This window comes from Anguilla anguilla, chromosome 4, assembly GCF_013347855.1.
Source record: "Anguilla anguilla isolate fAngAng1 chromosome 4, fAngAng1.pri, whole genome shotgun sequence".
Classification (NCBI taxonomy): Eukaryota; Metazoa; Chordata; class Actinopteri; order Anguilliformes; family Anguillidae; genus Anguilla; species Anguilla anguilla.
The window spans coordinates 14489296-14506780 of NC_049204.1; the positions used below are offsets into that span (position 1 = coordinate 14489296).

The window sequence follows — 17485 nt, forward strand, 5'->3', positions numbered from 1 at the left end:
TCTAGACTAAATGCCTCAGGCTACATAGCCCTTTTGGAACTATTGTTGGGTATATACTCTGAGCTAAAAAACGTGACAGGACCAGTGCCAGAAGCATGTTCATTGCAATCATTTCCGTGTCTAAAAGCCTGTGAGAGCACGGCCAATTCCCCCTCTCCCTCCCGCTCAGACACCTGCCCTGCCAAAGACAGCCATTCAAAGGCAGACTATGATTCAGCACTGAGGTCATTGTTAATAGTCTGAGGATGGAGACGTTACTTGGAGGCTGTGCTATCTCTCATGAGGCCACTGAGAGACCTAGGCAGCTTTATTGGTCCATTTGTCTTTCTGTACTTCTGTCAACATTCAAGCCTTGGCCAGTTACCCCAAGAGCCCTTATTTGTTTTCTTAAACCAAGTCACTGCATTAAATATGAGTACATTTTGTCTCCAGTATCTCTGCAAATTGTATTTTCTAATGACTAATATCTATTGCTATGTCTATCGTGGATATATATGGTTTTCCATAATGTCCTTGGAGAATCATAATTTATCATATTATGAAATAAATGAAAAAACCAGACATTAAAATTCCAAATTAAGAGATCAATTATGCTAGCAAAACATTGGACAGTGGACAGTTCTGCAACACTATTTACAAGTGTACCTGCTGCATAAAATGAAGTTCAAATCTATGAAATACAAAAGAAGAAAAAAGAAGAACAAACTAGAAAATATGAGGGACCTGAGAAAATATGAGGTTGGAATGCCAAACTTTTGCCATACTTCTATTATGCAGTTCTCAGTTACTACTACATTCATTCTTGGCTGTTCCACTGATTTGACATGTAGTCCAAGTCAATCTGTAAGGGAAGAGAATGTACATAAACTACCTCACCAACGAACGGATCCCATCACAGCAGTGTGTTCACTGAAGAACAAGCACAAGCACCCTCAGTATTAAATATTTATTAATTTACAAAAACCTCTGAAATATAAAAACCTGAGGAATGGAAGTCATTCAGAACACCCCTCCCCATACACACAAAGTAAGCCTAAGGAAACAATGACAAGGAAAAGTTCCCTAAATGGGTTATTGGAAGAATCATTGGGAGGAACCAGACTCAGCAGTCCTGTGCTACAAGTTTCCTCAACCTGCTGTCTGCCCCCCAAACCCAGCAGCCTGCCACGCACCATATGACTACCACCTCCAGCTCCCTACACATAACCAGACAACCCTATTGACTAATTTGAAAAACCTGGCTCGACCGTGTCGGCCACTGTGATCCCACACCCTGAGCTAGCCTGAGGGATACTGGCTCCCCTGTTGAGTCTGGTTCTTCCCAAGGTTTCTTCCAAAAAGAAACAAACTTATATACTGCATGCGTTTATTTGTTTACTAACAAAGGAAATAGCAGCAACGTCTGTTTCTTTGTCCTTCTGATGTTGAGCTAAATATATTTTTAAAACTGAGCAAAAACTTTAAATATAAATCATTGTGTTGTTCTCTTTTTGGAACGAGTGTGAACCTGGGGTTATCCATCAGTACCATTGCACAAGGGAGCAATAGTCGAGAAAGTCAAACCATGCTAAAAGGGGACAACAGGAATGAAAGATTTCTTGGCATGCAGTACTAAATAACACCAGTGGCCACCACCAAATATGTGCCAAGCAATTACACAGGCAACCACAATTATTTGTAAGGGTTAACACACTTTCCTTATCAACCTTCTTTCCAACTTCTCCCCTTTCACTGAAGATTGCCTTATCATTCTATGAAAGAGCACACTATGGCCCCCTCACATCCTGTTTCCTGTGATAATGGGGGAGGGAGGAGCATTCCCACTGCCCTGACTTTTTTTTCTAGGTTCAGTCTAAAACAGCCAAACCTCCATGAGATGATATTTACAATTTAGCAATCAAATTTTGTTGTGAGCAACTTTCTTACCACTACATACAATGAGCTCCATAATGTTTGGGACAATGATATATTTTTTTATTTATTTGGCTTTGTACTGAAATTTTCAATTGATTAAAGTGTACATTCCCAGGTTTTATTGAAGAGTATTTTTATACACTTTGGTTTCACAATGTAGAAATTACAGCACTTTTTTATAATTAGCTTACTGTTAAAATAAAGACTAGATACTGACAGCTCTCTTAAACCTGCACTAAGGAAGTAATTGAATACAACTGACTTATCTGAAACACCATTTGTCCCAAAAAATATAGTTCCCTGAAATGGGGAACCATGTATAAACAGTGATGTACAATGTGGAAATCAAAATGTATAAAATACTTTTTAATAAAAGCTGAAAATCTGCACTTCAACCTCCTGTGAACTGTTACTGAATAGTTTAATTACAAATCTAAAATTGTGGAGTACAGAGCCAAATCAAGAAATAATATGTTTTTGTCCCAAACATTACAGAATTCACTGTACATACACTGCATGAACATGACCCACTACTCCATGCATCACTTCTCAGGATTTTTTTTTCATAACAATGGCAGTAAGTGTCATAGCCTTAAAACACATGAAATGCTACTTGGTCTTACATACTCTATTGTGCATATATTGTTGAATTGCGTAGGCTCTATAGTTCCACAGAAAACAGGAAGAGGAGGGGCACTCTTTCTCATGGCATCAGTCTGATTCCCTGAAAGACTTACTCGTTTAAGTGGTGAGCCTCAAAGGCTTTCATGTCCACTGCTGAAGAACTGACAGGAGCTGTGTGCACTAAAGCCATCATGACCACTAGGCCATGACCAAGACGGCAGGCTGCCCTCTCCAGAGCCCCCATCCAAGCCTGCCTGATACTATTGTTATTTTTGAAAGTGTGGCCCTCCCAGCTATTATTCTGGTGGCGCCTACTCCAGGAAGACAAATTATGGCATGCGCAGCACTCAGAATAGGCCAGTAATGGCTTCCCTCTGAAGGCCAGAAGTCAGGGACGTGTGACTGTGTGTGTGTGTGTGTGTGTGTGTGTTGTGGAAAAACAAGAAAACCTAAAGGTTAGGCTCAAAGCCTATCACTGTCAGTTCCATAAGCACTTGGCCACTTGCCTAACTTGCATTATTTTCATTTAGGTACAGCGCTGATTTCTCTCCTGATCTCTGGATTAAATCAATTGCCAATTGCCGCCACAGTTGGAGTATTGCAGTACACATTTTGTTCTGTGCTGTCCGTAGTGCTGCGTGCACTCTTATGTGGCACCAGAAGATACATTAATTTCCTCACAACTAATGAAGATACACAGTACAATGTTCAGTGTTAAATCAACTTTCACAGTTTATATAAGTCCACCATGGCCAGAGGTTGAATTCACACTGGACATACTACTGTGAATTCAATGCACTAAACAGGAGTTCTTTTTTTGTTGAACTGTGCCTTTGTAGCTCTGATTCATATGCAAAATGTGAATAGTAGGCAGTATCATTCGTTGATTGCGTAATTAGATGTAGCCTTACTAAATAAGATGTTAATTTCAGGTAGACTGCATCAACATAACCTCATCAGCCTGCAATTTGCTCTGCAGGTTTTATGTATGTAAATCTGGCCCTATGTGCCATAAACTGGACCAAAACCCCAAACAAACATCCACTTTTTAAACTGATACCTCCGCCAATCTGTCATTTTATATCTTAACACACTAATATGAAAAAATGAAATGAAAAAAAATGAATGTAATGTAATATAGTTAAATGTGACATTGAAAGCCAAGAGAATAATATTATTTGTGTTTCTCAAGAAAAACACATCCTGAACAGAAATGCAACATCAATCACACCAATGACAGTTTTCAATAAGTTGTCAAAGTTCTGTTCTTATCCACAACTATAAAGCCAATGGCACTCCATGATACAATCGTGTGCCACAATCCTATTTGTGGTGAATGTTGATACACAGCACAAATTATATTATGGGTCATAGGATCACATAGCAGAGTAAATGGAAACAAACTGAAACATATGAAAACAGTCAATTATGTTCTTTTTTAGTGTCTCATGCTCCTGCTCTCACGCATTCAACATTATGACTGGCAATGTTCATTCTTGGATTTGAACTCACATTCTTCCTCTTGGTGGGGGCATGGTTTTTAAACAGAGAGAAAGAAGAAAAGCCTCAAGGTTCTCAACAGTGATGGAAGCAGCTCGTTTGTTTTCAATTTAAGGAACTTCCAGAAACACACAAGTTTTCCAAAAATAGTCAACAGCGCACAAAAAATTGGGCCAGCGATGCCTAATGAAGACCAGATGCCTACCTTCACTGGTAGCCGCATTCTTTGGAGCTTTAGTGGGCGTGTGATCCGTGCTTGAACTCACGTCGGAGGAGATGCTAGAGCTGCCTTTACCTAAATGACAGAGCATATAAGGACAAATAAGGACAACAATAAGTAGCCCATGTCAGGACATATCAGAACATACTGAGTAAAGGGAAGCCCATGCTGGGACGTATGAAAACACACTCGGTACAGGGAACCCCAGGTAAAGGCATCTCAGGACATAATATCAATGTATGACAGAACACATCATCATGATTACCAGCTCTAGGCTGAGAAAACTGGGGGACTGCAGAGGATCAGAAGAGAAATATGCATCTAGAAATGTGTCAATCACGTTCAGGGTGTTTATAAATACCTGAAATGATTTTAAATTGCTTGTGGATTGCTGGATAACTGAATTTGAAAATAAAATTCAAATTAAATGGTGGTTAGTTTTGCCATCGGTACAGATAAATGATGGTTCACTTTTCCATCAGTTCATGAATATTCACATTTAAAAACAAGCAGTGCTTCTGAACCTCTGTGTCTTTCTGGTTCAGTCTTGCAGCTGAGCAGTGCTAGAATGGTCCTAGTACTACAACTGGGCACTCCAAATTGAGAGTGAAAATATGAATATAAAACTATTTCCAGTGCTGCAACAAGCATTCATCATGTCCAAGGCAGTTAGCTGTTCACTGTATTTATCTGCAATGGTCACATATAAGTCATTTGATCAAGCAAATGAAAGGCAATTATCCAGCCAGTTAATATGTTATGTGATGGAGAAAATCACAGGCAGCTCAGATTGGTTGGAGTGCATTTCGTAGAGATGTCCAGGAGACAAAGTTTAGGTGGAATGGGGGATGTGGGGGTGGGAGGGTCTGAACCAGAGGTTGGAAACATTGTTACATCAGTTTGAGAGTTGGGGGAGGAGGAAGTACTGCCAGAGCAGGGTGGGGGAGCTGTGCAGAATCTTCCAGCTTTAATGTAACACAGCCTGGTGTTATGTTACAGTAAACTGTGCAAACCACCAAATCTTTCAGGAGACTACTTCAATCCAGGAGATTCCTGGGAAATATGGAATGTCTGAACTCATTTTATGACTGTCATAATTCTCATGTCAAAAATGTATGTCGAATTAGCAATTAAAATGGAATTAGCATAAAACAAGTTAATTAGTGCATGCAAGTTACTTTGCCACTCCACTGGTACTGTGTGCCCACTATTCTGGTAGACTCTACTAACACTTTGCCACTGTGACATCTTATATTCCCATTGTACCACTAGCCTACAGCTTTGAGTTATGTTCTAAGTTCTGCACATTCTGAGTTATTACCACATAATGAGAACACACCAACACAGACACAATGTCCTTATTACATAATAGGAACAGTAAATTCTGTCTTCTATACTGTTATAGTAAAGAGGAATGACTCTTCATGGCCACCCTGAGTAAATATCTCAACTCTTTCTCTTCTCCTCTCCTGTTTGCCCCTAAGTGAACCCAAAATAGAAAAGGGCAGACAGCCCAGACGCCCTTCTTACCCACTCCATTGAAAGTAAATGGGGCATACAGATCTCAGGCCTGGCACGTTGAGGATGTGTGAGGGTACCAACCAACATGGCCGCTTCTGAACTCTAGCAACGACCAACATGCAAAACCAACAACCTGCAAAGAACCTGCAATTTTCTCTCTGAGTTTTTTTTAGCACCTTATCCAAGAACTAAATTACTTTAACAAGGTTTCTTGTAGGTTTTTCCCATCTAATCCCGTCACGGCTTCTCTTTGTTGTGATCCTTTTTTCTTCCCCATTAAAGAAAGTATGGCACTCCAAGGTTTTGTCTGCAACCGTTAAAATGCTTTGACAGGTTTGTCAGGTTCATATTTATCAGGGAACTTCTCTTCTGCATGAACTTATGCAGAACTGGGTTCTTTGTGATTCATTATCTTCTATATGTTGCTTAAAAGTGAATATCAATTTCACAGTGCCACACAAATCTAATACTGTTACAATGTAATTACATGCTGAATTACTCTTCTGGGCCTTGCTTCAGTGATTATCGCACGTGCAGGGCTGTCAAAAATGATACTTGATTTATAAATTATTTTAGGAATAAAGAAACTTACTACAAGTATTTTCCTAGTTTCGTCTCTAATATTCAGGGCATATGAAAAGTAAAAATTTATATTTATGATTATTAAATCATATATTGTTAATATTCTAACATCAACATTCAGTCTTCATGCATCATGCATGTACTGCACTTTGCACCAAATCAGAAGTGTTTGCATTACATTAACTCTTCTGCCTGAAGACCACACCAGTTGTAAGGCAGTATTGCTGTACCACACAAGTCTGGTACGCAAGTTGATTTTGCCATTGGTTGCTACAGAATATTGGCAGTCTAATCCTTTTTAAGGGATATTTTTCTTACATTCTGACAGCAAATACCTACAGGCCTGCAGTTGGAGACTAGCTTCAGGAATCATGCTATTCAAATCATGTAACAGATTCTCAGTTAAATTAAAATTGGTACAGGTTACAATGACCGTCTACTATAGGTCTGGGTACTGAAAAAGAGTGGTTTTTCTATATGCCATCATAATCCAGCTAAACTGAAGGTATTCTCTGAGAGCTCATGCGACCCATAAACTCGTCTGTGTATTCCTGACAGCTGGAACGCATTACGTGTACTCACATTCCAGAGTCAGTTTAAACACAGTTTTACCTCATGAACCTGAGCTGTTCCACAAAGTGTTTTACTTGGACTGCGACATCATCTCCGGAACAGTGATAAGCACAGACCATCATTTGCTTTGTGTTGGCCCCTCTTGACTTTTCACTGCGATGAAATCATAAAAAAAAATAATGAATCCTGAAGTACTCTGAAGTGCAGATGGGGGGGAGATATGAGAGGATTTGAGGGTGTACTGAAAGAAGAAAGTTGTATATTTCAAAGGATGTATAAAAGTAGTAGATTAACAAAAATGTAAAGCAGCCTTTTCAGCATTGCAAGCACACTGGTACAATGATTTATGGCTATCCAAATAAGGAACAAGAAAGGAGTCTGCAGTGTTACTATTCATTTTGATTTTGATTGTACCTGAATGTATTGTTATTTGATCCTGCAGCTACATTCTACCTCTCCAAAATAGCCTGAAACAAACCAAAGACAACAAATGTGTAACAAAAATATTCTGCTAAGAAGTCCCTGTAATTTCAACATGATCTAGGTAAAAACATTCATAACGAGAATTAAATTACTTGCATTATGATTTGACTTGGGTCTCACATGCATCCTTACCCGTAGGGTACAAATGGGCAGTATATGGCAATAGGACTTCAGCTTGCCTGGTAGAGCAAAAAATATTTTCCAATCCCACTAAGCCAAAAATGGAAAAAAATAGGTTAAATCCATTCTGTTAGATATACAACCAAAATAATATGAAAATACATACCTCTATAATACAATATTTATGGAAAACTAATTTAACTTGAAATCTACAAATCAAATTAGAGTCTGATATACTGTTGGAAAACATAGATAGCATCTTTCACAGTTTGTTGATGAATTTATATACAGCTCTTTGTGCTGTGTATGAAGCCTCCCAAAATCTTCATAAAACATAATTATAGATGAGGAGGCAGCCATTGTCACCACAACGTTGGCAAGCAGACACCAAGGAATTGTACAAGCATAAGGTAGGTCTATAAGAGATGATGACTTCCTTTCTTTTGCTTGCTTTTAAAAAATGTTCTCTCTTTAATGAGGATCAAATTCAATTCAAATTCAAAATCAATTCTTATGCCAATAATTTCATAGTGTGAGTGCAAATATCTACCATATATCTCTGCCTCTCTGCATGGATGCTTTAGGATTTTACATCCCCAAATTAGGAACTCATACCAAAATTGGCATTTTTTCCTAAAACAATTTAACAGGGTACTCTGATGAGAACTCTTTCAATACTATCAATTTTTTGTTCCTAAATAGACCTGTGAACTAGTAAAGGTCAATTTACTACAGGAAAGGGACTTTCACCACAAAATTAATCTAGACTTCAAGTTAGATGCTACATCACATCAAACACCTCATTTGACTCATAATGGATAACAAAAAAAAAAAAAAACAGGGCTCAAAAAAATCCCAAAGCCATTTTTTTCAAGTTGTCATACAAGACTGAAGAACATTCTCACTTTGATCCAGCCTAATCTTAGACTTGTCAAACTGAAGTGATGAAGTGTCCACAGGTTTTTGTGCTTTCCTTTCAATTAGCATCAAATTTAGACCTTGGACACCAAGTGTTGTGGACTCTAGCCAATCACTTAAAATAAAAGTGCTGAAAACAATACCAAAAACCTACAGATGTAGCAGAACTCCAGGAAAGGAGTCAGATACTCCTGCTTTAGGGGATGTAGGCCCTAAAGTGTTGCTATAGCTATAAAATACTGAGGTACAAGTCTTCCCAAATGCATGAGGCATTTTTGGCTCGGTTTCATGTCTACCACATTAAAGCCTTAGTACTTTTAGATAAATCCTGATGGGGTCTACAAGAATCAACATACATATTTTAGTATCTAGGACAAAGTTTATATTCAGTGTTTCAGTGTTTCTTGCTTTTAGTTGATCTTTGACAGGTCTCAGATGAAAAATGAAAGCAAATTCCAAGAATTGCATTTCTGAACTGGCCAGTTGAATTTGAATGGCAAAATCTGAGAGGCTTGGCCAATGATCCTTTTAAGTTAACAAAGAGATGTTTTATGTAACTTGCTCAAGGCCACTCTGTACTAATTATGATGAAATGACACAGCTTTAATTTATAAAAAATTTAGACTTGGAGACAAAACAAAAAGTACTATTGTACAATTGTTTGTCTTTGCAAATGTATGCTCAGTAAAACACAGGCAACAGACTATAAATGGTAAATCTCCTAATCCAACATCATTGACTGTAGCCCAGGTCAAAAAAGATTTCACATATCATATCATCATTTTTTTTTTGTTTTTTTGCCATGTATGTGACATAGACTTGGTGGAAGATAAGTGTGTCCCCTTTTTAATGTAAGGTCAAACATCAATCATCAACATCAAATAACTACATAAAAAATGTAGCTATGCATCTTGAAAGTCTTTGTAAATGAACTATGAAGGTTTTGCAGGAGCTGATTTCTTCTCTGTGAAAAGATGCTGGTGTCAAGCAGAGCTGTTTTAGGCTTTAGAAGATGCCAAACCTTAACCTTGCACATTTTTGGAAGGGTTGTTCATTGCACTTCTTTCCTCACTCAGGTCTTAAATGTAGGCCGCAAGTGGTTTTATGGAAGAGAGGTCATTGACTTTGCACAGGTATTTTATGCACCACACTGTCAGACACACTCCACACACTCACAAAACATATGCATATGCACGGGGTACACACATCCAGGCTAGAAACGACCAAAGAACATTTTTTTAAATTCACTGAAATAACACTACTATTGCACTGTTTAAACTTAATTTAAAAAGCCTCGGAGTCACTGCTGGTAAAAGGGTCCTTTTTCACACCTTGTGTTAATAACTGCTATGTCAAAAACCAAGTTCACCAGATCTACCATTTTCAGATTTAGCCTGCAATTGTGGAAGCTCTAGTGCTCTTTTGCAAGAACCAATATTACAATAACTCACACGTGAGGTCAATTTATCATTACTACAGAATATGATTTGGATGATTTGGAGATGAAGTCACTCATTTAGCACTCGATGTGAGTCACAGACTCCAGATTCATTGAAAGATATCCTGGCACAGTCAGTGATTGTCTGATACTTTTATTAAATCCAGCAGTTCTAGCTTTAATTAATAAACTATGGAATAGGCACTGGTTTAAAGTCACCTGACAATTGCTTACAAGAAAGAAACTATTTCAAATATTGTCAATTGCATACAAAATGGCATCATACTGTAATGTGAAAAAAAAACATGACAGGCAGCCCATGTAACTTTTTAATTGCCCCCATACAAAATCCACCAAGTGTTATGTTTGACTAAATACGAGACAGAATATTACATTTCAGTTTTGGCAACGTTGCTAAAAAACTTTTCAGTTAGACTTTTTAATAAGATTCTCCTCAGTGGCCCAGTAATGGGGGCTCACCCTGTCTGCAGGCTGGGCCTTAAAGCCAAACCAGCTCAAGGTCAAGTTCTGGTTATGCAATTAGCTGACTAAAACTGGGGGGTCCACAGCAGCAAGGTACAGCAGGCTTTTTTCTGCCTAGGAAGCAGGAATCTGCAATCTGCCTAAAAAGATACTCCTCTCCTCCGAACACTTGTTAGTGGGCTAGCACAGAGAGAAACAAACAGGCTTTTCCTGCACTTCTCCTTGCACATTAATGGGCAGTACAGTGGCAATAAGGGGCAAAATTGGTTTCTAAGTTGGCACAAAAAAGGCACAAAATTTTCTTCAAAAATACATGTATATACAGTTGTTGCAGTCAGTAAAAATGTCCTTTACTTCAATGGAATGTAAACCCTGAATATACTAATCCACACCCTTTTGGGTGCACTAACTCATGCTCACCAAGGATGGGGCATCTTTGAAAATGTATATTTGATCAACCAGTCAATTTGGGCCATTGATGTGTGCACTGCAAGCTAGTACAGGCAGCCAGTCCCAGCCTGTAGTTAATGTTTTCCATGGAGCGGGCAGCACAGAGGCCTCAGTATTCCAGATGTAGTCCAAGTGGAGCACGCTCTCTGCCCATCCATTCTAGTCAGCCTCTTTGTGGCTTTTGCACACTGTCTGAATGCTAACAGCCATAGATTTCCCTCCCCACAGCATGTTATGCATCTAGCAAATTTTCTTGTATATAGAGGGCCAGGGAGACATGCAGGATGGAGCCTATTTTCTCTGCACTCTGATATCCTTCCTTGAGACTTCAGAAAGATACAGACTTGTCAGGTTGCTGTGCATGTATCCCTCACACTCTATACCAGAACAAAGCTTAATATGGCCCTTCTTACAGTACGTTTTCCCAATATATCAGTCAGCTCTGTTTTGATTTTCATTTGAATGCTGATGCAATCTGCATCCATGGCCACTATGGTGAAAACATGCACAGTGCACACTGCACCTTTAATTTTGACTTCTCACTTTTACTATGCACGGATTTCACTCAAAATCACAAATTTTTAGCTGTGTTTACGGAACAAATATACAAACTGTTGGCTTATACAAACAAACATCCCTGGAACATTGGTAAACACCTATGGTTACTGAAAGATTTCCCAAACAAAAATCTCCTTTTTTATAAGAGCAGCATCTTTCCTAAATGAAGCAAGAAATTTTTTTTATGCCCTATCTAAAATGCTATTTTCTAAACTGATAATAGCAGATCAGTTGAAATTGCCTTGGACTTTTTGTGTCTTATTAAAATGCATCAGTTCACTATCATTCTGTGACTGAAAGATCAGTTAAGAACATGTCTTAGAAAGCTCTCATTATATGTAAGATTAAATACATTCATTTAAACAAGCTAAGTATTAGCACACATTATAGGTTATGATAAGTAACTACCTTTCATCAGTTACAATCCCCTATGAAATAGCAAAATTTAAAAGTAAAAAAAAATTAATGTGTTGCCTTGCTCATAATCAGTTTTTACAATAAAATAAATGCTGAAAACCCTTTTTCTAAGAATGTCATTAACAACAAACAACGTGTTCTCTCCACCAATAGATGTCCTGTAACTGAGCCAGCCCCAGTAATAAACTGTTCAGATGACGAATGTCAGCAGGACACAAAGGTAACTGAAAATCTCCCAAGGAAAGGAAAAGAGGTATGGGAAATTATATAATGCACACACAAATCTTGTTCTGCCTCACATGAGTCATGAGTAACTTGGAACACAAGTTAAAACACATAGCGACACAGCGTTCAATGAACAGTCATTGAGATTTTTCATAGATGAGGGGTGTAAAGGTACACACAACCAAAGTAGTGTGCAGACTCACAGACATAAAACCACATGCCTGCAGAAGTATTCAGACTAAAACTATTTGCATAATTTTCCCATTTTGTTGTCTCATGGACTGAAGTCATGGTACTTTTAAACAGAACTTGATAGATCTGATCTGAAACCTACTCTACACTGTCAAAGCAATATGGTTATATTACTAACAACATCACAATCACTCAAAAAACTGGCATTACAAAGACACTGGCCACAGTCCAGCTCTGGAATTTAGCGGGCTAAGATACCTAGTAGCTCCAGTTCAGGGCAATGGCTAAAAAATTGTCTTTTGCATTCAGAATCAGCTGGGTGAGATCTGCAGCAAAAATTGTAGAATATCTCTTACAGCAGCAGCATAAACAGTGTAAGTAACCATTACAGGCCCAAGAGGAACTCAGAAGATGCATAAAAGAAGTAGCCCTAAATCATTTCAAGAGGAACCACATATGTTGGATCATGGATCAGCCTTACATAACCCTGAGGCCTGTCTATTTTTTAATTTTTCCCCTAAAGTTTCTCCAAACTAAACTGTTTTACCTCAGTATATTTTTCACCCAGAATAATTTACTGACCCTGCAATCAAGTCAAATCAGACTCATTACGTTGCCTTTCCAAATGGAGGTAAATATGTTTTCACAAGCTATTCTTGAAATACCAAAGGGTTTGCTTAAGGACATGTTTTCATTTTCACCCAGGAATTGCACTTGAAAAAAACTTGAAGTTATATATTACTCAGCAGCAGTTCCTAAGTAAGTGTACAATTATTCATTACCTTCACCCTACAGCATAGAATATGTAAGCTAGGGCACCCAACTGCGCTACTCACCAGCTGGGCTACACTACCATTGGAAGACCACACTTCTTGCACAGCTGACACAAGCAGACCCCAGTCGCCTGACTGACCACTACTGAGCTGCTAGTTCGCAATGAGGTGGGACCTATCTCGCTGACTGAAACCTTGTGTCCCTGGACGATGCCATATCCCAGCATACTGTGCTCCTGGCCACAGCCAGCACTGCCACATTCAGGATTTGATTCTAAACCATACCACTGGGTGTGTATCACTCAGTAGACCAATATCTAGTGCTTTATTTGCATAGCCCTGTCAGCCACACTTCAGACAAGAAACAACAACAATCCAATTTAATTAGACCCAGCCCCAGTCTACAACCTAAATATTTGCGATGCTTATACAATGGAGACAAAGAGCATACTATTGGTGTGTAAGAACTCTTTATTTTGTAATTAAAAAAAAAAAAAAAAGTATTTCTTAACCAGTTAGGTCAACTGAGAATTTGGTTCTCTTCTGTAATAATGACTTGACATTTAGAGTAGTTAGGGAATGGAGTATTAATGAATCTATCTGAATGCAGAAATTCTGAAAGTCAGTATGAATTCAAAAACGTGATATTAGACCTACTTGTTAATATGTGTGCCGTTGGGATGAAAATAAGAATGTTCAAACTTCTGATTTATCCCAGTCATCCATTAATAATCGTTAGTGCGAAGCAGTTGATGATCATGGTAGCCTACTCCTAGCAGAGAAAAGTTATATGATAGTACACCAGACAGAAGTTTCAGAAAGAGGTTAGATAGTCTTTACAAAACATTTGCAATTTGTAGAAAATTGGAGCAGAAATTAAATACATTGGAAACACCACAAATATAACTATGCAAATGAAGCAATGACACTGTACCAATCTGATGGTGCAGTTCAGCATTTCTGTTAAAATTTGCCTGGAATTGGCATAATTTCTCGAATTTTTGCCAGAAAAAGTTGCCTAGCAATTCCATACATGCTAAAGAAATGATTGAAAAAACTTCTCAGTCTTTTTATGAAGACCAAAAATGAAAAATACGCTGTTGTTTTTTTCAGACAACCCAAATACTCAGTCCGATATGTGTAATGCTCTGCTTTATAAGGAAGCCAGATCAAAGCATCCAGTTGTGCAACTAAATAGCCCTGTTGGGTAGAAAAAACACTGCACACATTAAACAGATTATTAGCATGGCGAGGAGTGGCAGAGGAAGGATTGGGTCAGCAGAGGTGAAAAACTACAACGATTTATCTGCTGTGATTAGTCTATAATGACAACGTATAAAAATAAAAATGAGGCTATTTTCACATAATGATTTGTATCTCTTTCTATGTTTAAAAATAAATTTACTGTAGATGCAGAGGTGAAGTCCTAGGAGCAACCATGTGTCAATGTTTTAAAAATATAGGCTAAATCGGTCCTTTACATTGACCACATCGTCCTTAATTACCGATACAGATATAATCCAAAAAGTGAATATTGGCTGTGCTCTAATCAATACTCTAAATAAAGACATACATCATCTTAATTTAAATTCAATGATAAACAGCTAAACTTGATTTATGAGTCAACAAATGCTTTAAAATATTCCAGGTGAATACCGTTGTGTATTCTGACAGTACAATGGATCAGCTTGCTTTGTGCTATGCATTGTTTGAATTTTATGAAAACTTCATGTCAACAATGAAATCTGTAAAAGAACAGGATGTCCTCTTAAGAAACCCTTCTGGAAAAAAATGGAGCCTCTACAAGTTTTGCCATCAGAAATATTAAAGGTGACAGGACGTTTTTCATGGCAATCTGTTGTGAGAGGATGCTAGGACTACAAATCAAACAAAGGGTTTTAGGGCTCAAATCAAAATTGATAAATATGCCTTGGAAATACTCGCTTAATAGGAAGCAATAACAACAGTCAGTACATAAATATGTTGACATAGAAACTTGGAAAAGAAACCACAGACTGCAGAACCGGACCTAGGAATGAACATCAGCTCATCACCTGGAAAATGCCTTAGACCTCTTAAGGCACCTAGGCTATCTGCCAGTAGAATCCATGAATCAGGTTACACACCTATGAAATATACACAAACTGACCTTCAAAACAATAAAGACAGATTTTTTCTGTTTTATTTTATTCTTGAGGCAACAAATATTGATATATAACCATGTCCCAGGATCAACCACATGACACAATGTTCCAATAATGTTTTATTACATCATGTTGTTGTTCTACCGATCGCAGCGAACAAAAGCACATTCACATGAAATATTCCCTATAATCCTCAGTGTTCTGGCCTCTTACCCCATCCACCATTTCATCCACATCGCTGCTTTCTAGCATGTTCTCACTTCCATATTAAACTTAAATGTATATGCTACCCCAAGGAACCATAAAACATATACTAGAACACCAGACACACCCCAAGTTCATTACATGGCTTATTTAATCTACTGATGCCCAGTGAATACAAAATTGTATCTCTTCTAGAGACTAAAGTGATGTCCCCTCTATGCAACTATTAAAGAGAGAGAGAGAGAGAGATAAGGTTGGAACTACACTCTCCATTCAGAAACCATTTATGATGTATATATTTTAATGGCTCTCACACTAGTGAACTTTAAGCACAAAAATTACAGAAGAATAAAAACCTATCCAACATTTCTTGCATTAAAGATGACTTTGGTAACTCCTTGGTGAACTCTGTAAATGTGGTGGACTCTGTTAATCCTTCTACTTATATTCCCATAGTCAAACAATGTCACTACCTTGACCGGAACATTTTCTTTTCTATCAATAGAATCATCATTGAGAACTATGACAGAGGACTAAACTAAATACTAGCTGACCTAACAAGATGGTCATCAAACCCTCAATCCATTTGAGCATGCTTATCTGTGATCAAAATGAACATGATGCCTAGGATTAACATCATTGGTTCAATGATACCTCTTTCTCTTCCTGCAGACTGCTGGAATAATACCAAAATCACTAAATTCATTTGGAATAATAAACCCCACAAATTAAGTTTTCTAAACTTGAATGATCAAGAAACACAGGGGGCCAAAAATTGCCTCATTTGTCTAAAAATGGCTCCATTATTTCTCAGTTAATTACGGTTTGGTGATCCATTGAGAAAACTGCAAACCCTCCCCAGAAATATCATCTTCCACTGTTCAATAATTACTCAATTACAGTGGGTGGTAAGCCAATATCTTTCCCCCGCTGGTCAGGAAAAAGGTATCAATGTCCTACTGGATGTCATCCAAGATAAAAGACTCTAAGCATTCCAGGATCTAAAATAATCATATAGTCTATCTGGTACCACCTTGTTTTATTTACAACTTAGAGCTGTGCTCAATACCTATGCAGTTCCCTTGCACTCCAATACTGACAACCATCCTATCCATGGAATTTACACGTCTGGCACTCAATTTGTCTTGTCTCTATACTTTACTCTCTGGTCGCGAGACTGGTGCAAACTTGTAACTCATATTCAATTCCATAAAGCCAAACAAAGACCGTAATCCATATCTGTCCTCTAGTCCACATCAAAGATTTAACCTACCACAAATTTTTATTTTTATTTAAGGAGACACTGCTTCTACATTACACTGTTTTTCATTCTATAAGTAAAAAAAGTACTGAGACACAAATCAGAATAACCCTGTCGACAGGTTAATATTCCAACATTATTTTTATAAGTTTTTCTAAAAAATAAAAAAAAATACCTTTTAATACACTCACCCAATTTAACACAGGGAGGGTAAGTTCTGTGAAAAAAAAATAAAAAAAAGGTTTTAGTTGCTGGGGATAGGAGTATTAATTCATAATGAAGCTGGCTATATGCAGCAGCTCTGGAAACAGACTGTGTACTCTCATTAGTAATCTGTGTGGGAATTAAAGCCATGATCTTTAGAATCACACAGAGCAACTCTCAGAGAAGAGAAGATATTTCCACAGTTCTAAACCCCCCAGTCTCTCATACAGGGAACCAACTGAGCTCTTTTCATAACCCCAGGGGATGAAATAACCTTCACATGAAACTCACATTCACTGAGCTCCATTACATTGGTTTGTTTATAAGCTCAGTTTTTGAAATAAGGAATCTTTGCAAGCTAGGAAATGTATCTGATCTTGTCTACACGCTGTATTTTTTCTTGTCTGATGATGGTATGCTTGGAATTTCTAAAAGAGGTTACATCAATCCTTCCCTTGAAACAAATTAATTTAGAGTATTGTTTTAAGGACAGAGTCAACATCAAGGTCAATTGATTTCCAGCTATACAGACAAGTCAATCTCTCTCACACACAGGTAGTCTTGTCATCCTCTCAACAGCTGCGAGCTGGAGATGTGGCTCAGTCACTATGCCTGACAGGTAGAAATACAGGTTAAAAAAATACAGTACAGCCACTGGACATATGCATTCTCAGCCCCAAG

General features: G+C 37.9%; 1 protein-coding gene across 2 annotated transcripts in view; it reads right to left on the bottom strand.

Moving 5' to 3' along the window:
- The window catches only part of LOC118224858 (F-box/LRR-repeat protein 7-like), a 56154-nt gene that overhangs the window by 35142 nt on the left and 3527 nt on the right, over window positions 1-17485 (bottom strand). The window contains exons 1-2 of one of the 2 annotated variants that reach the window (XM_035412661.1): window positions 7349-7367; window positions 4244-4333 (exon numbers count right to left, since the gene is read on the bottom strand). Coding sequence is in view for 1 of the 2 variants with exons in the window: in XM_035412660.1 (XP_035268551.1) it covers window positions 4244-4333 (90 nt within the window). In the remaining variant the exon portion in view is untranslated. Of the gene's footprint in view, window positions 1-4243; window positions 4334-7348; window positions 7368-17485 lie in introns of those variants that run through there. The other variant, XM_035412660.1, reaches the window with a different exon arrangement.